This window comes from Rhipicephalus sanguineus, chromosome 11 (assembly GCF_013339695.2).
Source record: "Rhipicephalus sanguineus isolate Rsan-2018 chromosome 11, BIME_Rsan_1.4, whole genome shotgun sequence".
NCBI lineage: Eukaryota > Metazoa > Arthropoda > Arachnida > Ixodida > Ixodidae > Rhipicephalus > Rhipicephalus sanguineus.
In genome coordinates this window covers 75,454,045-75,478,073 of record NC_051186.1, presented here as the reverse complement: position 1 = coordinate 75,478,073, position 24,029 = coordinate 75,454,045, and the positions used below count along the sequence as shown (strand labels likewise).

General features: G+C 45.0%; 1 protein-coding gene across 1 annotated transcript in view; it reads left to right on the top strand.

The window, feature by feature from the left end:
* The window catches only part of LOC119375162 (arylsulfatase B), a 34,959-nt gene extending 13,135 nt beyond the window's left edge, over window positions 1-21,824 (top strand). The window contains exons 3-10 of the mRNA XM_049411186.1: window positions 1,249-1,300; window positions 5,281-5,384; window positions 7,127-7,364; window positions 9,619-9,787; window positions 9,914-10,011; window positions 13,213-13,349; window positions 18,446-18,576; window positions 21,592-21,824. Coding sequence (XP_049267143.1) covers window positions 1,249-1,300; window positions 5,281-5,384; window positions 7,127-7,364; window positions 9,619-9,787; window positions 9,914-10,011; window positions 13,213-13,349; window positions 18,446-18,576; window positions 21,592-21,824 — 1,162 coding nt within the window. The remainder of the gene's footprint in view (window positions 1-1,248; window positions 1,301-5,280; window positions 5,385-7,126; window positions 7,365-9,618; window positions 9,788-9,913; window positions 10,012-13,212; window positions 13,350-18,445; window positions 18,577-21,591) is intronic.
* The last annotated feature ends 2,205 nt before the right edge of the window (window positions 21,825-24,029 follow it).

The following is a 24,029-nucleotide window of genomic DNA, read 5'->3' as shown; positions in this document are numbered from 1 at the left end:
TGCAAGTACAAGTGAAATAGCAGCTTTGTCCACACGTGTTAGCATACAACTCAAACGCGAGAACAGTGAATGTGATATGTTAACGAGGTCACAAAGCAGAAAGAAAAGCGCTGAGCTTGAAAGTACGTGTACCTGCCATCGTCGAGGAACCTGTGGGAACTGACGCCTTCGCTGGTATCGCAGCTCCTGCGGCACCATACAGTAGCACACCGACTGCCCGCCATAATTGCAATATGATTACATCGGTGAATTAAGAAACTTTCATGCGTATTTTAGACAACATTAACGATAGAATTCGCAAGAAAACGGGGAGCAACACACCAGCTGCTAACCACCGGACGATAACTGCGCATATTCTGCGCGTTATCTGCGGCACCCGAGACGCAGCGGCGCACTTTTTGCGCTTCGTCACTGGTCACAGCGACGGTCCGCTTGCTCGTTACCGCGCGCCGGCCGTCAGCGGTGAGCGACAAGGCAGAGATGTTTTCAATCACTAAACAACAAATTTACTCATCATTCAAACATTACTTTCAGTTACACAAGAAAAAGCACTTTTATGCAGGAATGATAGCTGTATTTCTCTTAAATATTGCTTTTATTACGGCGCCTCTGGCGGATTTTTCTGGCGTCACCGAGGGCAGATTTGAACGGAGCCACTATGGTTTGTTTTTTAGCTGCAAACGGGGTCGATTTTTTCGCCCCCCTTCGGCGATAGCTGGAACTTGAGACTTTCCGAGCCTGGGGAAGTGATGTGGCGGCCTCACGGTCGCACAGCAGCAGCCACACACCCTTTCCCACATTGGACTGTCGGTAAAATCTTATCGTGTTGTGTGCGCAAAGGTAAGTGGTGCGAGGGTGTGCAACCGAGCCGTAGAGGCTGTACGATCACGAAAATAAATTTTAGTTGTTTCTTGTTCTTTATGTACGCACTACTCGCTTCTATCTGCCGACTCCCAGCCGCGTATCGCGTCCCGCACAACACATTTGCGGAAATCGAGAAAATCCGGCTATTATTAAACATGAATTTTTAAAGTTGATTACGGATTTCTGCACGTGTGTTTCGTGGAGCGTCAGGGCTGTGTGAATGGTGAACTAGCATTGAATAGGACTGTAAAAAAAGTACTCCACAATTATACTTTGGCTTAGGGTAAGAATGCAGTGTTAGCGCTTAGCCATCGAACAGTTTTACATCGAAGCTGAAAACTATCAGTAACATTTGACGCATTGGGTTATGGTGTTTGCTTTCAGCACGAGGGCTGCACTGCTGACTGGTCGCTACCCGTACAAGCTTGGCATTCAGGTTCGTTGAAGGCATTCGATATTCGATATGAGTGTGTATTCTGACATTGCATGGTCAACAGCTGAAACATCAGTCTCAAAGAGCGCAAATAATAGACGTGACATGGTGTGACCGCGAACAAGCCACGGATAGTTCGTTAACCCCTCCCACTTTCACACAAGATAGAGCGTGTATATATATATATATATATATATATATATATATATATATATATATATATATATATATATATATATATATATATATATATATATAAGAAATGAAGAAAGAGACTACGACTTTTGTTGGTTTCGCACTATGTATTTTCACTAACGTTTCGTCTGGTCCACCAGACGAAACGTCAGTGAAAATACATAGTGCGAAACCAACGAAAGTCGTAGTCCACCAGACTAAACGCTAGTGAAACTACACATTGCCAAACCAACGAAAGTCGTAGTCTCTTTCTTCATTCCTTATAGACCTTATGCAAAATCTGCTGCCATCTAGCGGCCGCCGTGCGCATTTTCGCCATTTTGCAGGCTAAGCGCGCTCCTCATGTGCACACACGGAGCGTACGTATCGACGTGTGGCGGCTGATAGGAACGGCAATGCCGACATATTTTCGTGTGCCGTGTTGCTCAGATTGAGGAAATTGGGTTGCTGAAAAAAGGTTTAAAGGAAACTAACCTCCATGTTATTAGATTTCCTCGCGGCTGACGAGAAGCGGCAGATCGTTCCGTTGCTCCGGCTACTGCTCACGACTAATGCCATGTTTACGTTCACCGTTCTGAATAGATGCGGTATGTGGTAGCATCGGCACTCATCAGAGAACACTTTTTCGTGTCATGCCGGAACAAAGCTCTCGCGCCGTGTGCTTGCAGGCACAGAGAAACCGCAGTTTCGAGTACGAGCTCCAAAGATGCATCGCAGCTACTCGCGCATGCCTGCGCTGCTGTTGACATTACTTTGTTTATTACATCGCGATAACAATTACATGTTAGAGAGGTCGGTCGAGTGCGTCATCGATTCTCACCGAAACGACCGACTGTGCTGGAGCGTGTTGTTTGGTTGTTTGTAGTTGGTTTCTGATTGTGGAGTTTGACAAGGTAGCATTTGGCGGGATGCATTGCGAGCGTATTGCTTCAGTATGCGTATTTTTCAAGCATTTCATGTGCTCTCGCTCCCAAATTCAGAGGGGCGGCCCGGATGGCCTGACCGCCCGCCTCCCACCCCGTTATAGCTCACCCAGAAGCTGATGCCCCTTCGAAAAAATCCTGTATCCACCCCTGTGTGCTATGAAATGTTAACAGATGCTTGTGTGTGGCACTTTTCGTGTGAAATTGAAAAAAAATGCTCTTCCGGCAAATGTGTTACACTCGACCATGGGTGCGCTACCGTTGGTTACGCTCTGAGGTGGTTCCGGAAGCGTTCAGTCGGCGACGCAAAACGCCTTGCGGAAACGGGTTGAAATTGTAAGGCGCCAGTACGCCCCAAAAGTGACGATGTGAACGCGACTATTCTTGGAGTATCGTGTTATTTATGAGCACATCTCCGCTTTGAAATGGGTCAACAGCACTTTCTTACCGTCATCGTTTTGCCTAGCCGTGTCGCGCGCCAATGCCTCAACCATCCTACACTACACGCATGGTATTCAGATAGCTAACAATGCTTTATTCGTTACACTGAAAACAGACAAACAAAATTTATAACCTAGAGCAAAGCTTCGTTCTCAACGGGGGACGGCAGGCCTACACGTGACTCGGTGACAGACTTGTACCTTCTCGTATATATATATATATATATATATATATATATATATATATATATATATATATATATATATATATATATAATATATATATATATATATATATATATATATATATATGTATATATATACATATATATATATATACATATATATATATATATATATATATATATATATATATATATACACATATATATATATATATATGTATATATATATGCTGATTTCCCACAACGACAAGCTGCTTTATTCATTCAAAATTTGTCCTGGTCCGTGGTTCGAACCCGCAACCAACGCCTTGCGATGTAGTGACCCCCCTTGACAGGCGTTGGTCCCGGATGGGTTCGCCCAACAGAAATCTTTCGTGTACTAAGCAAGCTTTAATTCTGAGAATTGCGCGCGGATTTCCTGGCAGCTCTGTGCTACAAACGGATCGATGCGAATTTTATCTTTCACATTATGCAATTTTACTCACCTTACTTTAGACGGCGCAATCACTTAGGGGAAGGGGTGAAGAGGATGCTCGAAGATTTCTTGTTGTTGAAAGTTGCGCAGCCTGAATAAATGAGGACAATCCGCGCCATTTTGTGCCGCCGCCCCAGTTTATCAATCAACGACAAATTGTTAGTAGCTTTAAGTATAACACGGCCCTCTTTGCCTAAGAAAGGGTTCCAGACCTTCGCGTTTTTCTTTGATTTAATTTTTGAGGAACATTGAGACCTACCACGCTCAAACCACGAACGCGACCGAAGATAAATACGAAGTAAAGTAAAACGGTGGATCTATCATCGGGAGCAATGCAATCGGCACATGAAGAAAGTTGCGCAACACAGTAACCGCTGCAATCAATCAAAGCATAGAATGGAGGCGAAGACAATTACGCAGTTCGTGAAACCAGTGTGTCAGAACGGAACGAGAACCAAAAACGAAAAAAAAAACGATATATTTGACCGGAAGAAAACTAACCGAAACGTTATCGGTGGTTTCGTTTAAGAGTTAAGCCCAAATATTTTTTATCTGCTTTCGCTTCAACGTAGAGTAGGATATCCGGAACAACCGAGGTCATGCATCGTGAGCATTATGCATCCCTCAGGGCGCAGTACTAGCGCGGATCTCAGACAGGCATTACAAAGTAAAGATGTGATGAAATTTTGGATAGAATGAAAAGAGCGGCAACCGGAACTGTACATATTAGCGCAAGTGGCCCTTGATGTGCCAGCAGACAGTACAACGTGGACGGGACATTCTCGGCGCCGAAGCACGTCGTCGAGTGTACTCTCTGACATGCGAGACAACGGTCTCGCATATAGAAGGCTTAGTACACTCGATTACGTACGAGATCATGCTCACTCCCTCGACACCAAGCATTTCGCCTGCTCAGAGACACAGAGAGAGGAAGCGAAGAAGAAAGGCAGGGAGTTTAACCAATCTTTAGCTCGGTTGACTACCCTACACGTGGGATGGGGGAAAGGGGGAATAACATATAAGAAAGAACAAGAGTAAGAAAAATAAAAAATGGGCATTTAGTGAGAACACAAACAACATGAACTCGCCATTGTGGTTTGCACACGCTCGTGAAGTCCAGTCGCATTCCCTGGTCAGAGCACTCTTAATTCACTTATGAGAAAAAATAAATACTATCTTTTATATTTGCTTTAATCTCAGTTATTGTATGCAAGTAAAAACCGTTACAGACCACTTTTTTTTGTTCGTCAACAGAAACGGAAGAAACTTTTTCCAGTGGAACCACACTAAAACCAAAACAAAAAAACATTTTGTTCCGACACCCTGGGTGAAACAAGTAGGTAACATTACCATGCCGACAGCAATGAATCAGTACCAGCTATTACAACTTCTGCATCAAGCAACCATACTATACATTCAGCGCACTTGCTGCAAGAACAACCATACCTCACATACCAGTGTTGACATAAATGTTGACTAATATCAGGTATGGTTAGCAAGAATTGCTCACTGAAACGTGGCTGCTGTCGCCTAATTTTGTCTAGTGTTGGCATGTATTGCCTAAATGATGTAATTTAAATAACTTTTGCGCATTGTATGACAATTCTTCAATAAGGACATACAACTACAGCTTGTTTATTGTTTCTAATTAGGTCAGTATAAAAGCTTTCCCGGTGCGAACTACTTCAACAACGCGGATGACACGCACTGCTTTGATCAAGTGCACCGCTGTTCTTTTACCGGCCTTCTGATTTCTTGCTTACAGGGACATGGCATTCGCCATCTAGAGCCGTATGGCTTGCCGCTCGGGATGACGACGCTGGCCGAGGAACTCAAGCGTCGAAATTACACAACCCACGCCTTTGGCAAGTGTGTACAAGTGTCTGTAGTCTGTGTCCTTTTACGAGGGCATGGACAATGGTAGCAAATCCATAGTAATTACTTACTGAGGATTAATACAGGTGCATGCTAACAAATTTAGAAGCACCAATGAAGATCAGCAATGTCGTTGTGCTTTTCTTCAGTGATAACTTCCTGGTGGCCGATTTGTTTTTTGTTATTTTTTTTTTCATTTTAAGGAGAAATTCTTAAGTGCCTATAAAACACATGGTGCGCGGCACAAAAGCTCGCGTGACCTTAATAGAATTAGATATATATTAGGCTTATTGCCCGAATAGAATCAGGGATTGAGCGTGGCAATCAAGTATTATACCACAGAGTCCCGCCCCTGCTTGAAACCACTTTGGGAAAATATCCTATACAATCATCATGCCAGCCAAAGATTCACGTTAACAGATGTAATGTTGCGTAGCAGAAGCGCAGAATCGCATCAGTCGTTAAACCACGTGAACTGCGTAAAGAGTGAGTGGTTGAAGGCTACCCCCCCCCCCCCCCCATTACAAAGGGCTGAGCTATACATCAATCATCGTCAGCCGAAGCATCAACAAAGCGTGCCGTTACTCACGTCACCCCTCAAGTCCAATAGTGACTGATGACGACGACGATGGTGATATTATATCCACTATCTTTCACCTTCAACTTGTCTTTTGCGAATGCGTAATGGACCCCGTGAGTATTTTTTACGTCTGTGGTATGGTGTTTCTTTTCATCCCCCAGGTAAAAGGTAACATTTTCTAGAAAACATCTAGCTTTCTTATGTAAAAACCTGCGATTTTGTTTAGGAAGATGATGTAGCGCAATGAAGAAGCTTTAAGAAAAGAAGGAGAGAGACAAATTGAGTGTCACACTTTCAACTAATGTAGCACCAAAAGTTTCATGCACTTTGTCTACTGGCTCTTCTCTATGTGTTTGGCCTTTCTTTACGTGTTAAAAAAATGCCCGTTCCACTGACGAAATGCCTCCTCTAAAACCAACTTGACTAACCCAGCCCTTTTGTAGGATAAGACTGTCTGCGCACCTGACACAGTACACAAAAAACACGCTATAGACAAAATCTTGCCGTCAACTCTCAACAACTTGAAAGTTTTCGCGAACGTGTGTCGGTTTCTTGTTTTCTCGTCTCGTGTTAGATGCGTTACGTTTTTATCCTACAAAGTGCTACACCATAAAGTCCAATTTACAACTTCGATCAATCCAGCACGTTGCCCTTACTTCTCGTAACTACATCACATGGTCCCTTATGTCTTCGCCGATGAGGAATCGAAGGCGAAGATAATCTTCCTCTTCGTATCAGTCAATTGTATTGATCCTCTCAACGACCCCCCCCCCTCTCCGACCACACTGATGGTTCCCTCACGTGGGGCTGGCTCCACGATTGCCAGATCGGACCAAGCCACATTGCCGTGTGATGATGTAATAACGTTACGTCATAGTGACGTCATTATAACGTCAGCTGTAGCCGCGAATACTTTTTTGGCCATTTTGTGTAGGGTGTCTCGATGCTAGCGTTCCTCCTCATAGGGTGGTGACACCCAGTGACCGCGCCGCCGCCATACTGGGTCAAACTGCGGACACTTTCACCATCCTGTAGGAAGCAACACTGGTGTCCAGGCACCCTAACTTCGCGCTGACGCTGACGCCGCCATCGGCGCCATTGGTCACTTTTTTTCTTTTCTAAAGCTTTCACCTTAGTAAATATTCTTCTGGCACAGGTGGCATTTGGGCTACTGCAACTGGTCGCTGACCCCGACTCACCGTGGCTTCGATACTTTCCGAGGGTACTACCTGGGCTCCCAAGATCACTTCAACCACACAGTAACGGAGCGGAAAAACGGCGCACTAAAAGAGAAAAAAGGAATGCACGAAAAAGAGGGAGGTTTACAGGCTAATGGATACGATTACCGGAACGGCGAGAAGGTAGATTTGTCGGCAAAAGGAATTTACTCCACGGTGGGTATGCGAAACGTACATTGCAAGCTGCATTTAAATTTTGCATTGTAGAGGAGTAGGAGTGTGCTGTTCGACTTTCAGTCGGTTTGCCAGTGCAAGTTCAACTTCATGTTCATGATGCTTCACACTACGTTACACACCAGAATAAATGTCATTATGCAGGCTTTACGCAATCAGCTTAGCACGGCTCCAGTAAAGAAGCCCTGGTTATGAACACCTAGTCACGCCTGGCAGATATCTTTTCAATGGCGAATTAAAACGAATCTTTTAAAAGGTTTGCGTTACGGGGCTCCCAGTATCCACAGTTTGGGAAGCAGTCGTTGTACGGCCGAGTGGCGTTATTTGACAGTAAAACGAGGAAAAGAAACGTACGATCAAGCGAAGAAATTGGTCTCACTGCGTCGTCGTAATGTGGCTGGCACGCAGTTCTTGCCTCCTGAACTGCGATATTTAGTTTTCCTGGCGCAGAGCGCTCCGCCGGCGGTGTACTTGTTAAGAACGCATACCCAAGCCTGTTACAGCGCGGTAGAGCATGCGAAGAGATGGTCAGACGACCCAATAAAGGGAGCGGAAAGAGTATACACACTTATGGGCGAATCGGTTCGGTACATTCAACGAAGCCAAAGTCCTGAAAGCGCATGGATTGAGGAAGAGGACAGGACCTGCAGTATTAAGAGCTGACTTTTATTTCGCAAACACGTGGTACTTAACAAGAGGAGGCCAGCAATAAATGTTTCAAACATGCAAGCTAGCATAATCCTGATATTCGATTCCCTCTATGATCAGATTATGGAGGGTGCGCCTGCACAGTTGGCACCTTTCTTTGCAATCATATTAGCCTTGACTCTCTCTCTTGTGTATCCTTATCAATGCTCCTAACCAATCTACGCATTCATTAAACAGAGGTATAGAAGCGCAGTTGTTGCAATGCACTGACACGTTCCCACCGCGGTAGCAGTTTAAACTTCTGCTGGCGCCCCTATAACCCGTCATTCAGGCCTATCCACAAAAGGACTTATGTTTGGGCGAGTTCGGTTTATCGACACCTTACCGTACGAGAATTGGAAGCGATAAACAACGCCTTTTGCGCAGGCCACAGGAGGGCACTGGTGCTTCTTCACGCATCCTCAGCGTCCTGTCCGATTCTTTGGTCCATGTGTTGTCAGCGCTATGGATAGATTGAATGGAGAGGAAAGAACACTATTAAGCACAAAATGCCTTAAGCTCCCGTTTTCGACGGTATTCAGGTGTCCTTTGGCCAAATGCCAGGCTCGTTACCCTGACACTCGAAGCAGATCATTCAGGGGCGACCAGCCAAAGATTTTAATGCTATGGTTTCCGGCTCTTTTGTACAGTGCCCCAATTGACCTACGCTGATTTCTGCCCAAACAAGTTTAAAAAATGTAGCTTCTGAGTTCTTTATAATGTTTATTCACGATATCACGGCAAGACTCAACTTCCAGTACGCTCATGCGTTGTTTGTGGTTTTCAATAGCGATGTTAAAAAGGCAGACAGTACAAACGTTCCAAAGGCAGACACAGGGCACCATGCACTTGATTGTCTTTTCACACTAAAAGCGGGCAGCCTGTGCTCGAAGGCGGCGCGGGTCTTGCGCCGCCTCCGTGAGGTGGTGTCACACTGCGTGGCCACACCTGCGTTGTTGGTGTTTGGCCGAGCCGAGACCTATATAGAGGCTCAATTCAAAACAGGTTCATTCCGGCTCATTAAAGCTTTCACGGCCTGCGTCGCGTCGTGGCTGCATACGCTAGGTAAAGCGCAAAGTTTGCCCCACACAATGACACGAAACAGTAGCATTCATACGGACTAGCGCACTGTATGGGGTGGTGCGGTGTGGTGTAGGGTGGTGTGTTGTGTTGTGGTGTGTTGTGGTGTGATCTGGTGGGATGTCTTGTCGTATGGTGGGGTGGGGTGTGGACCTTGCGAACATGCATTATACAGATTTTAAGACTGTGGCTAGTATATCTCCGACAAATGCGTTTTGACATTAGCCATTTGAACTTACATCTACTCTCAATCACAAGATAGCCAGCCTTACTTCCCGCACTTTTTTGTCCCTTATACTGTTTCCTTCTTATTCGTCAACATTAGTTAGTGTAAGCGGGCTGTGAACCTAGTTTACAGCCTTATCTACAAAAAATACGTATGTTATATTCATCCATATGTTTCGTGCAGTGCGCAACTGACAGCGTTATTTTCGCTGCATGCTTTTAAAGTACCCATCCTTTCTTCCAGACGCTGATAACAAACCACGTTTTGGAAACGATTGCACAGGAATCGAAGAACAATAGCCCAATGTTTCTCTACGTGGCCTTCCAGGCTGTGCACGCGCCCTTGCAGGTGCCAAGCAAAAAACGGACCATTTGCTCGAACCACACCTACAACAAGCGAGTGAAGATATGTGGTGCGTCACTAATAACTAACTTATATTTGAACATTAATTTGGAAATCAAAATTGTGAAAGCGGATATGTTGTATATTTATCCTTCCAGTGATACTTACATGAGCCTTGATTTCTGCGATTTCCTAGAAATGTTGGGATCCATGGACCATGCGGTGGAACTCATCGTTAAAAAGCTGAAGGACGTGCAAATGTGGAACAATACTCTTCTCGTCTTCATGAGCGATGTAAGATACGACATCCATATCGATTACTTTTGAATGCGTTGTGAAATTTTTAGTTAGCTTGCTTCTCTTCACTAAAGTACAAAGCAGTACACTTCATTTTTACGGCACTTACCTTGTCCACATAAGTATATCACTGAATAAGGAATGAGTGCTCAAGCCATTTCTGCCAAGGAAACATTTCGTATATATTAAAGTAATGCACACAACGCGTCTTTAGAGCTTGGTTAGGAACGTCTCAAACTCACCTCAGCTAGCGGGCCGTAGTCACGAAATTTAGGCTCCCGGAAGGGCCGGGATAGTGAAAAAATTACACCATTTCCCGCTAAAGGGGCCCATGAGGCGATGCGAAGCCGGAGCACTTGCACGATCGCGTTCCGTTGGCGTTCGTTGGGCATGCTACAGACCTCGCGTCGTGAAACGCGAAGAGGGACGCTACGCGCGTCGTATCTTCCTTCTAGCCTGGCCGTTAATTCTCACAGGGCGAGCGGGGAACGCGGCCGACAGGCGGGCGAGAGGGGGGCAGCGTAGGAGAGGAGAGAGAAGGGGAGGGGACGCGCATGCGCTCGAGCTCATCGCGGCGTTGCGCAGGAGAGAATTTTGGCATGTCTAGCCCGCGTTTCAGAGGAAGAGTGGAAAGGGGTAGGGGAGAGGGGGAGGAGAGAGGGAAAGTGTAGAGGGGTAGGGGAGAGGAGGTGTGTGGAGAGGGTATGCGCATGCGCAGTAAGGGTGGTCACGCCGCACACCACCACCACCACCGGATTGAGCTCCGCCTTAAGATACTTCGCATCTAAAAGGTTGGAGCGGAGGAAGGGGTAGGAACTGAGTTTGAAGAAACTGTAAGCTAACGTTGAAAAAATTGTGAAGACGGAAAGCTACTTGTGTCTTCGACAAGCTACTTGTCTCTTCAAGGCTGCAACTGAAGAAGGCTGCAGCTGAAGTTACAGCCTTGAACAAGACAACTCCGCTTGTCGAAACGTCGGTTGCGATGCCCCGTGAATTTGTCATCTCTTGAAGCTTCCATCTTCTCATGAACCTCACCCTTTCTTTTTCTTTTTTTTTTGCAAGCTAACGTTGCCATTTAAAAGACTGCCTTTCCCATATCTCATATATGTGAGTCACTTCAGAAGAAGACTTGACGTCAGCTGTCGAGAAACATGTCGAAACTGATCTCCGTATCACTGAAATCTGGACGCCGACGCTATATGTAAAGTTCTTGCTCCACGATTATGTTTTAAGCAGGGTATCGGAACGAAATGCTTTTCGTTTCGGTTTTAGCTTCGTTCCACCGAAAAAAAAATATTCCGTGTCGTTTCTGTTGCGGAAAGAAAAAAGAAGTGTTTCCTAACTGTTCATAACGGTTTTTATTTGTACGCAATCTTTTTAAAATTAAAGTAACCATAAAAACCATGCTATTTAATTATCTTATTAGTGAATTACGAGTTTTCTGAGCAGACTGAATGCTTTGCGTGAAGAAAGTGAGCATGACCTCATAAGCAGCACGCAATGCAGTGTAGTCACTGATATGCGAGACCACTTTTCTGATAAAACAAACTTCACCGCCGAGACTGCCCTTTTTATGCTGGCCTGCGTGAATGCCATACCAAGGTCCACTTGTGTAAATATACAAATTTCCGGTTGCCACTCTCTTTTTTTAGCAAAATTTCAATCACATCTTCACAGTAGGAGTATCTGCCTCAGACACGTGCCAATACTGCCCCCGTGATAAACATTAATGCTCACGTTGCGTGACTTCGGTTTCACCGGACTGCCAACTTTTCCCTTGAACTAAAAATCGATAACAATTCTTTGTCTTCTTGCGTTCGTTCTGTTCCGACACACTGGTCTTAAGACACAGTGACTGCATAGGGGTGTAACACGAAAATAAATGCCCGGTACCAGTATCCGTCTGTGTAGCTCATAAACGTACCTATTAAGAAAAAAAACATGGGATGAAGTCAGTCGTATGCGGATCGGGCCCCAAGCAGGAGGCCCGCAGGCCGCGTGTTTGAGACCCCTGATATAAAACGTAGATACGCTGCCCCTACTCTCTTCATTGATCTGGAAACTAGGTTTCTGTGAAGGGCTATTTGATAAAATCATGAGAAAGCGGGCATAAATTATTTTGAAAAGAACTAAATTTTGAACTTAAGAAACTAAAGAACTAAAACTAAAAATTATTTTGAAAAGAAATTGGAGGGAAAATCGGTGAGCCAGCCTCCGCTGCGCCGACACTGCCGAAGCTCTCCCAGTCGGCGCTCCTCAGTATCACGATGATGTACTTCACTGCTCCTAGATGGCGCACCGTCACTGCAAACCAACAGTGCCATGAGAGGAAGAGCGTGTGAGATATATAAGGCGCGTTTGTGAGCCTCTTTAGGAACCTGTACCAGTAGCGCAGTGGGTAAAGCACCCGGCACCTATCGTTGTAGACAGAGTGATTGTGTGTTCGACTCCCAGGTCATCCAAATCAACCAACCTTTTTTCTAGTTTTTCGTTGTCGTCTGTACTTCACCGACGTATTTCCGTAACGGAAATACGTAAGTAAAGTCTCTGTGGGCTTGCTTGTTAAAAGACACTTTCTATCAGGGCTTCGTTGGCTTTCGTGGTGATGGAACAAAATACCTCTGCAGTGTAACATGCAAAGCCCATAATGAGAATAGTACATATCAGAAAAATTCCTGTTTCCCCAAAGAGCGTTTCATCATGCACCTTTTAATGGGCTGCTCACGATGCTGAGGAACGCTCGAAAGAAGGCACCCTGCCGTTGCCGCCCGAAAACGGCGCTCTTGGGACTGCCGCACCCTACTATAAAAACGCTCACGCATCCTTTATACAACTCCCAAAGGAGATTTTGCTCCCGTCAGTCCCGCTGGTCTGCCAGCTCCACTGAGTGGGATGGCCCCAACTGTTTGGCTCTCGTAATGGCTTTTATAATTAGAACCTTGAATGCTCCAGTGCAGCCAGAGATAAAAAATAGCGATTTTATTATTCATATCTGCTAATTAGGATACGGGGCCTAAGCGCGCATGCGGCACGCTTTGTCGCTGCTTGCCAAGCTTGAGCTGTATTCGGTAATCCTGAGCAGCGAAATAGCAACACATCACAAATAAAAGCAGATTTCTTAAAATGCACTGCATGCCGAACTACTGTGTCCGCGTAATTAAGAATGAAACTTGCACGTACATTTCTTATGACTCACAGAATGGTGCTCAAGTGCTCTTCGGCGGAAATAACTCCCCTCTACGTGGTAACAAAAACACGCTCTACGAAGGAGGAACCCGAGTGCCAGCATTTGTTGCGGGACCTGCGGTAAAGAGAAGGGGCTATAGAAGCTCAAGGCATGTGTAAACATTGAAAATGTGAATGAGATTTTGATATGTTCGAAAACTTGTTTTTCAGTGCTTACGCCCACGCCCGTCACGTCTGGCCCATTGGACAAGAACTGCAGACAGCTACCGCTATACTTTAACAAAGACTGAAAAGCTGTAAAGCTCGATTTCATTAAGTACCAGAAAAGTAGAAATTGTGGACACGTCTTGGTTACGACAGCGCACGGGCAGTCGAACTCTGCTACTATAAAACATGAGTAAATGCCCTCAAAATCGCGATGGCGCGGACGACTGATTGCAGTGCACAAAATTTTTTCCTCTTCGGAGCAAACGCTTTTCAGTTCACACTTATCTCCTTTAGAGTCAGAGCGTATTTCTCTGCTGGGGTGTAGCCTTTCAATCCCAGAAAGCAGCGAAGTGAGTATGTCGAAAAAAAGAAGCGGTGAACTTAACGAAAACGATTATTATAATAATTGTTGGCGTTTAACGTCCCAAGAAACCACGATATGATTATAAGAGACGCCGTAGTGGAGGGCTACGGAAATTTTGACCATGTGGTGTTCTTTAACGTGCACCCAAATCTAAGTACACGGCACTCAAGTATTTTCGCCTCCATCGAAAATGCGAGTCAGCAGTCGAGCACCATAGCTACTAGACCAACATGGCGGGTAGATAATGAAAGCGACTAGAAAACTGAAAAGTTTATATTATTGCGCAAAGAAGCTATTGAAACAAGCTGCCTACGTTTACCTGCAAATGTCTCGATGTACAGCTGCAGCCGTCTCAGTGTTGTACGGTATTTCAAAACACTGGAAAACTAGTGAAAATATTTGCTTCAAATTATTTTTAATGTCTTCTTTCTTTTGTGCGTTTATACTCTTCATTTTTAAATAATCTGCTGCTCATTTAAAGGTCCCCCTGAGAGCATTGAAATTTAACATATATGTTCATTTCACATGAGACGCTTACTGTACAAAATTGGCCTTAGGTTGAATGCACTTGAGACTCTGCATTCCTGATGTCTCCATATTTTACAATAGAGCCGTTTATTTTCACCATAGTAAATTATTGAGAACTAGCAGACAATAATGCCAAGGAAAGTATAGAGGACGTTATTAGTAGTAAATGTAATGCATATGTGAAGAAAGAAAAGTGGACGAAAAGATAGCTTGCCTCGGGCAGGGACCGAACCTGCGACCTTCGAATAACGCGTCCGATGCTCTACCAACAGAGCTACCGCGGCAGCCATCCCCCCGTCCACTTTATGAGGTATATATGTGTATTTAAACGTGGGAGCGTCAGTCAGCGCCGCCAGTAGCCATGACGGCGAGTGTGGAACACTATTTTTCTGCATGTTGGCGTCACGTAGCACGTGAACTTATTACGAGCTGGCAGCTGAACAACAATTCCTCGCATACTACCTGAAAGCATCAAGTCTGCCAGAACGAGACCCTCGCTATGAATGAAGGAAAGAAAATGTAGAGAAGAAAGAAAACGCTATGAAGAAAGAAAGACAAGAATGAAGGATAGTAAATGGAGCTTGACTGTTCTTAGTTTTTAGCGGTGACAGATTGTCGAAGTGCGGACAATCAAGGAAGCGCTACTTAAAAAAGTAAGAACTGCTGGTATCGTTCGCGAAATGCGAAGTGAGCCGGAGGCAAATGCTGTAAAACGAACGCAATATTCTGATAACGCTTAATTTGCGGCCTCATTATAGCGCAGGAAATGTTTGTTTTAATGATGCTGGCTAAAGGGGTGGCAACTACATCGGAATATATTGTGTATTCCACTAGCTATCGATGTTAAAAACATCGCAGCTAGCTAATATTTTAAGTGCCAAGCATTTCTTAGCGAAACTTTGGCACTTTGAGCGTATCTATCTATCTATCTATCTATCTATCTATCTATCTATCTATCTATCTATCTATCTATCTATCTATCTATCTATCTAGCCGCCTACGTCTGTGTGCTCTCATGATCGCCTCCTTGACTTGGTGCAGACCGAAATAGGCATGGGAGGGTAAGAGGATTTGAAGAACAGGACTCTCGTGTCATAACGTGACTAACGTGAAAATCCTGTCGCATACGGCGTCAAACCCTATCCTCCGGACACGTGTGGCACATACCCGTTTACCACGGGCCGCGGTGTACGGGTATGCGCCACAGGAAATTGACAATTTATATCTGCCCAGGAACGGCGAGAAAAGACATTGGTAATTTAAGTGCGAGAGCGTTAGAAAAACTGACATCGGCAGCATTGACCCGACGAATTGAAGCAATAGAAATTAAAATCCCAGCAGGAATCGAACCCAATCACTTTACGTGGCAATCAGGTATTCTACCACAAAGCCGCGCCAGAGCTATAAACTGGTTTGGAAAAGCAGCCTATGCAGGCGTTATGTTGGTTCAACGTCAATTGTGGTTCTGGTGCTGGCTATCGAATTTTACAAGAAAGCAATAAACACTACATATGTACTTCTACGGTACAGGTGTCATGTCAGATTAACGTCTGTTGTTCCAGTGTTGGCTCCGCTTTTATAACAGCCTAATATACATTGCATTTGTATTCTTATGATTAGAGGCCGGATTTTTAGGCACTAAAAAAGCTCGTTTTAGGCGCCAAAAATAGGCAGGCACAACAATTTTTTAGGCTTCAAAAATCATAAAGATAGGCAAAAGAAAGTTTCACATGAATGCAAAAAAAGACGTGCGCGACCTCTGTCTACGACAGGAAAACAAAAACGTCATTGCTTAAGATGGCAAAAAGGCGCCAACATTTGAACATAGCGTGTCACGCACGGTTCGCACTCCCGTGTTCTGCAGAGTGGGTCAGGTGTCGACTGTCGAATCAGCACACTCCTGAGTGTCTTACCGACATGACTGAGAAGTGCAGAGCAGGAGCAGACAGCCAAATTGCTAAAAGACCAGAAGGGAGGGATTCCTCCTATTGGCCCGGTCGAACTGCGCACAGCTAATTTATCCCCTGGCAGTGAACCACTGGCGTAGCTAGGCGGGGTGGGGATTCAACCTGCCCCCCTGCCCCGACACTTTTCAGTTTTGCGTGTGTGCATATACACGCACACATACAAACGCATGCACGAACATCTATAAAGTGTGCTTGTCCCCCTGTCCCCCCCCCCCCCCCGCTGAAAAAGATTTCTGGCGCTACTGAAGTGAACAGCTTAAAAAGTAAATCATGAACAAAACAAAAGCTCCGGGCACGTCACAATTTTTTTCTTTTTTTGCTATTCGCTCTCCTTTACGCTGACGGCTCTCCGCGGTTTTTCATTCGCCAACCGCTCAGGCCATGTCATCGTGCCGGCCAATTCTCGCCGGCGTGTCCCGCATCATTGCTGCTAGTGGTTGTTGGTTGGTTGAAGTAGAGGACTAGGTTTAACCCCATAGTTCGCAACAGTCAATCTTACGCGGTAACATGAATAACAGTCTCAAATAGCACCCTGTAGCGAAACTCGAGGCTAAATAGCGTTCATATAGGCACCAATATTGAAAATAGGCGTTTATAGGCATTTGTAAGCATTTAGGCATGAACGCCAAAAATAGGCATTTATAGGCACTATAAAAACACTATAAAAGCCTATCTTAACCACTTATTCATGCCCATATACCAAAATGGCGCGATAGGAGCGCAAGAAACAAAATAGGCAATTGCCTAAAATCTGGTCTGTACTTATGAATCAGCAAGCTATATTCAAGCATTGCGAGACCCCGGATGAAAACATTAACAAAAGCGCATGATATTTACATATTTGCACCATAATATGCACTTAGTTTCGATAATACTTACGTATGTACTCTAACGTGAAGGCTGACGTTACGTCGCACCATAAGTTACCCTTTAAACGCCAGTGTTGTCGACGTGCCTAGTAAGCGCACGATGTGCACACAGCTACTACACTTACAAAAAACACGTCGACCTACCTCGTAACGCTTGGCTGAAAGCCTTGAAATACAACATAAAAGTACCTGCTGACTGCTTCGCATGAAACCAATTCCCACAACGCATGGGATCTGCCGAATTTTTTTTGCAGATGTCACCCTACTCATCTATAGACGTCAGAGTCAGAGTTGCCTGCTACATGCTAGTGCAATAATTTTTACTCGGAAAAGTTCGATTCTTTTACCGCATAGGCAAAGCTTTAGGTGCTGCAGGGAACAAAGACGGCGTGCCCATCACGTTGGAGAGCCCGGTGATACTGAGAGATGTTGGCCAAAGAAGCATCACCTTGAAAGCCATGAGAATGTTTATAAAAGTTCGCTTGCTGCTTATTATGTAGTTTCCACGCGAAGGTTCCAGTGTTTTCTAATTATGCTTCAACACGTCATGTTTTTTCACAGCATTATGCACGTTGTCGACTGGTTCCCTACGCTTCTCAACGTGACTGGTGAATGGAAGAGCAGCGCTTCAAGTGATATTGATGGTGTCGATCAATGGCCTACCATCAGGGATGGTAACGGAGCTGGACCTAGAGAGGGGTTTGTCTACAATCTGGACTGCAAGAGAAAAACACTAGTCGGGGCAATAAGGTGAGAGTTGTTTGTAAAGGCAACAGTATACATTATAGGAAACGCAAGCTTGATAAATTAAAGGTACCGATAAAATGAGCCAGTTCCGTGAGTTTGTGAGCCTGCTGTGCATACAGTGCCACAGCATGTAGAGTAGGCCCACGAGGTGAGGGTGGTGAAACACTGATTCCTTGTTCCGGTCTCCTCTTCGTCCGTGTCTAGTGTTGCGCAGTAAATGATGAATCACTTCCAACTCTGCCAACTGTCAGTTCCTTTGCTAGTGAAGCGCAAACAAGCAAGTTGGCTACGCAAGCAAACGGAAATACTTGCTTTTGTAGCGTTAGCTACACTGGCCTAGCCGAGCCAGTTTCGCGTGGCTCCTCAAGAGCCGTGCTGCGCATGCGCGAGGATAAGTGATGTCACACAGCTGGCACATCGAAACCGGCACCTCCCGCGCACTCCGCCGCTGCCGCGCGCGACTCGCTGCCGCCGGTCTGCGCTTTCCAGAGGAGTGACGTCGCAGACAGCTAGGGAAACCACCGTGACAGTTCATAGAATAAATTGAATACTTTTCGTTTTAGGGAAGGACATCTGAAGTTCATTCTAAGACCGTCGAAGGCTTTTGGCAGCTGGTATTCGGAGTCGCAAGAAGAGTTTGAGAGTGTGGAATCAGTCGGCAATGTGTCCGAATCGGTTCTCTACAACATCACAGGTAAGCATTTTTTCTAGGTGAATTAAACAATTAGGTATGGGTAGAACAAGCTGTGTTTTATTATTTCCTGATACTGCAGGCCCGTCTCGGGCCCATGCAGGATTGTGTAGGAAGAATACAAAGAAAAAGGTAAAATTAAATGCATTGACTCGCTCGGCATAGTTGTAAAAGGAAAAAAAAAATACATACGTAATTGGAAGAACGCAGCAAAGCGCGGTGCAATAATTGTGGCTAATACAAGAGAATATCAGGCTATGATTACTTAACTCCACATATATGACTGGTTAATAAAGCGCTGTCGTGTGAATAAGCCAGCACACAGGCGGGACCGCGTCAGAACGACTGGTAGTGCCCTCTGCCGTCTGTATCACTGCGAGACGTGGGGGTGTTCTGGCGTTGAGAGGGTCCGTTCGTTTCTGGAACAGTGGGGCAAGCTCGTTTCCTACGAATAGCGGTATTATAAAATGATTGCTCACACAGATGCGTAGGTTATTGTGAAATGATAACACGTGCTCCCGATGGATTTTTCGAGATGAGAGGAAAGGAAGACTGATTAATGATTTCGTTACTTTTTAGTACCGCCAATTCTATGCAGTACAGCAACCACTACACTAGTACACTGGTGCAGAGGATGCTAAACAATAATACCATTCATTCATATGAAAAGGAAAGCGGTAAAAAATGTATAAAAGTGACTGTTATAGATCCTAAGATCCGTGATAACGACAGGCATAAACGTAAAGCAGGTATATTGTGAAACCTTCCTTAACGATTGTGGCCTCTTGGTCAATTCGTAATTGCACACTTCAATGGATTGAGCTTTTTCGACAGGGACAGTGTATGTCCTGCATCCGGCGCATTCCACAATCTGTGTGTGAAAATTAGAGCCCTCGCATTTTAAGAAATTTTTTAGAGAAGAATGCATTGAAATGAAAGCATTGAAATATAGTGCTCAGCGGCTAGTTTATTGGATAGCTGACCTATTTATTGAGGCACGTCAGAGTATACAACGTCAGCCGATGTAGCACGTCATGCCGACACGCGTCGAGATGCTGGAGGCCTATACATCGGAAGGTAATCGGGTCATGTAAAGCATTTCTGTCCGCTTTCACCGCCCTATTTCGGCATACTTACTGTATAGGTTCCCTTTTGTATACAGAGAAACCGTCCGGTTTTTGTTGTATTATCCATGGACCTTCAAATCTCGTGTCACCTACCCCTGTTCATACGCGTACAGAACTCGAACGGATTAATTTGCTGTGCAAACACATCGGGCATCAACAAATAATCCATAAGATTACTGGCTACGTATCTCGACCGCGCCGACTCAGCAAATCGCACAGCACGAATAAAGGACGCTTCAGATTTAACATGGAATTGTGCTCTTGAGAACGCACCTTTCTACACCACCTATTGTAGGCGGTCCAGTTGGTACCTACTAAGCGTGAAAAGCAGCGCGCCAGGACGGGACAACGAAAAGCCCACGTACACGGCACTGACTACGGCGTTGTGTATGCGTGCTTCTTTTCGTTGTCCCTTCTTGGCGCGCTGTTTTCGACACTCAGCAAACTCCAGGCAGTACGAATGTCCGGGCACTATTTGTGGCTTTACAGCGTCTTTGTGTGAGCAACCAGAGCATGCATAAGAGATATATTTCCTGTAAAACACCCAGACTTATTTTTGTCCCCTACTAACTGCCGAGAAGACCTTGTTCCACAGCTCGATTTCCTTTACTTCACGGAGCGGTTGAGGTGCCTATCTAGACTAGAAGGAGCGAATGAAAAGACGATGCGAACGGGGACAGGAACTTTTAAATTCCACTCTCAAATGCGAAGCATCAGCGTTCTGCAAGTCTTTAAGTAAAAACTTGGGGGCGCGTGAGCGTCGCCTTCGAGAGTAAAACGCTGTAGCGTGATCAGGCCTCGTGCGCATTGTCTTCTCATTCGCTCGCCAGACTTCACTTCTCATGGACACCTCAAGCGTTCGCGAAGAAAGGAACGTATGTGCGCATAACGTCGGCCTCTTGAAACTCTCCTAGATTACATGCCTACTGCAAGTAGTCGCGAAATGCCCAGAACGCCGTAATTCATCATATTTCAAATCACCATAGCACCCACTACGCGTTCGTAAGGCAATACGCACTGTTGCATACTTTTCTTGCGCTGTTCGTGATGGTAATGACGATTAATAATACCTGAGCGCTTTGTAGTGGGTGGGTCTTCAAACCAACCATGCGTTGAGCAGTTCACATGGTGTGACGCCTGGTGCAATTCAATCGTTCTGCCACGCAACATTACGCGTGTTAACGGTACTATGTATAGATGACGCCTGCATAGGGTCTTTTTTCTGAGGCGATTTTAAGTACCGGTACCGGCGCCGTTCTGTTGTAGAACACGTGCCTACCACGCAGAAAGCCTGGGATCGATCCTGGCTCAGAGCAATGATTTTATCTTTTGCATCGATCGCGATTTTTCGTTCACAGCCAACGACGCCGCAGCCGACACGAACTCTTCAACGCTACCCAGATGACATTTAAGCATAAATTTTTCCTGATTAGAATAATATGCAGTGAATTTTGTGTACTACGCTACATTAATCAATATATTTTTCCTGTTTTAGCTCGTGCTATTTATTACGCAATCCCAAAAGTGTTTTCGAAACTCCAGTTTATTTCCCGTGATATAGTTCACATGAATTGATCTACTGCACCTATACTAGGCATCGCCGTCTCTACAGACCAAGTTGCAGCAATACCTTCTCAAACGTTATATATGGGTCTTTCTAAAACAGTGGGAAATTTGGCTACACCGATTACAGGAAGCTTCGCACGTTCCTCCATATAATTCTCAACAGTAGCGCAAAGAAGCACACGGACGGCGACAGATCAAAACGGGATACAGCGCTACTGCTCAGCGCTCCCGTTTTTTGCACTACTGCTCAGAATTATGCACTACCAACTAGAGAATCAGTCTTTCCTTTTGAACTTCCTGCATATCTTCTTTTTGTCCAATACAGCTGACCCCAATGAGGAGAATGACTTGTCCTGGACGTTGAAGACCGAAACAGAGCGCTTGCTATCAAAAATGAGGAGTCTGGCCCATCTGATGGTGCCTTCTCACAGTCCGGACGACGACCCGAGAGGCAATCCAACTCAGGGGGACCATACGGGAGTGTTCAGTCCCGGCTGGTGTAAGGCTCCCGTCTGGAAGCAGCCTCAAACAGCGACAGAAGCTTCGACTTGTCAATGAGGAAGAGAAGATGATTAAAAGTAGCCTGTGCATTGTGCTTACTAAACATTCCGTATAGCCTCTTCAAAGCTCACCTGGCTAAAATGTCAACGTACATAATTTTTATCCAAGATATGGCGTGTCTACGAGGCGCAATACTCACTTCTGTAATCAGCGCCAATGAAGCACATCAGGATGACCAAGGATAACTTTGCACACTGCACATTCATTTACGTTCTGGAAAATAAAGAGAGGGTTGATGCGCCACTATACTTTTCCTTGTCTCAATATTAATGAGCGTTCTCCACTGATTTTTATATGCCGCTCAAGAAGCACTATCCGTGCCACGCATTAATAGAATAGATTTTTTAAAAGTAATTCTTCCTGCTTAGATGGTCATCACCTCCGCGCAATAAATGCCTGGAGGGAAGAAAACGTCATCAGCTGGGTATATGGTGGCTGCTGCCTTGCCGATAAGTCAATAGACCCTGCTGATCAGTCCGGTAAGACAACTTGCTGCTCTCCGCCGTCTGCCGAAGAAAAAAAGTTTTGGTTACTGGTAAGTTCTATTGGGTATATATTAGTGATGCCGAACTATCGATACCATTCATTCCTGAGTCGCTATCGAACTATCGATAGTAAAATAACTATCGATAGCGCTATCGATAGTAATTTTGATAGTACTATTGAATGTCATATGAGCAGTATTATCAATAGCATAAAACAAACCGCGCGAACTCATCGCAGCATAAATTTGGTTCCCCGAGTGCGTAGTCTATAGTAGTGGTGATAACCATGACAGGATTGGCAAGGCAGCAATATCACTCGAGTTTTTTTACTACAACATGAAGTGGCCAGCACCACCGATATTTGTTTGTTTACTTCTTATGCAAGTTCGGACCTACTGGATCCTTCCACGGATCACCTAAGCAAGCACAGGATTGTAGAAATCCCAAACGGAAGTGGTATATACGACCGCAAACTCGAAACGAAACTGAATCCGCCCTCGGGAGTGCAAATACGAGGCGAGAGATTATCGTCGGTATCTCATATCAAGTGGGTCTGCAATTGTTCGTTCTTCAAGCGAGGGTGCTGCTTTTTCGACGCATAAACGAACCTTTCAAGCGGCATTACTCGCAAGCACGTGATCGCAGGTAATGTGACGGTGTCCATACGCATTCCTCGGCCTACCTGCCCTTGGCGCTTAACAACTTCAGACTGCGCAAGTAATTCTGAACACGTCGTTTGGGAACTGCTTCGCAGTGGCTGGACAGATCCTTTAATATAGGAGGAGCAGGCTCAAGGGCAAGAAAGTTGACATGCTTGTGTACTTTTAACAGAATGCCTGGCTGACACATGATCAACAAACTCAGTGATTAAGCGGTGGCGGAAAAAACGTTACATGTTTCGGAACTGCACGACTTCGAATTTATGTTGCAATTTGTCATTCAAAATAAAAAAAAAATATGCTGAAGTAACTGTTTTTGGTAAAGTCCGACTGCTTGCTTTTGAGTATGAATTTATCACTGGACATATTCCGGCATTTTCATTGCGGTAATAATTAATTTCATTCACGAAAAACCTTCTCATAAATGAAACGAGCCTATCGTTAATGTTCTAGCAATATTGCCATGCCGGCCAGCACCCACATTATTATTGCAGAATAAATAGTAATACTTAGGGGTGTGCGAATATTGGAGTTTCGAATTCGAATCGAATAATTCCTAATCGAATAATTACATACGACTTTCGAATAGCTAGTATTCGAAGTTTCGAATAATTCGACAGGACGTATATCTAGAAGGCGACAAAGGCCAATGGTGCAACTTAGTTAGGGTGTGGTTGCTAAAACTAACGCTATCGTCGTTTTAAAACTTTCACCAATATCCTGGTTCAAAAGCGAGCACATACTTTATGTTAAAGCAGATTATATCATTCCCGCACGAAAAAAAAAACACATAAGAAAGCTGTCAAACCATTCACAACATGGCTTCCAAAACGAAGGCACGGACTTATTGCGTATTTAGGTCGCGTATGACGCAAGGGCCGCAAAAGGTCCTGACTTTGGCCCACGAGACCTTGGGTGATTGACATCACATGTGAAAATTTGTTCCCGTTGTGTTGTCGCCACTGCCGCGCCGCACCATTTGTTGAGAAACTCGCATCGTCCCGGCGCGCAGTGAAAACCGGAGCACCAAGTATTTTGGGCCCGGAGCACTCATGACG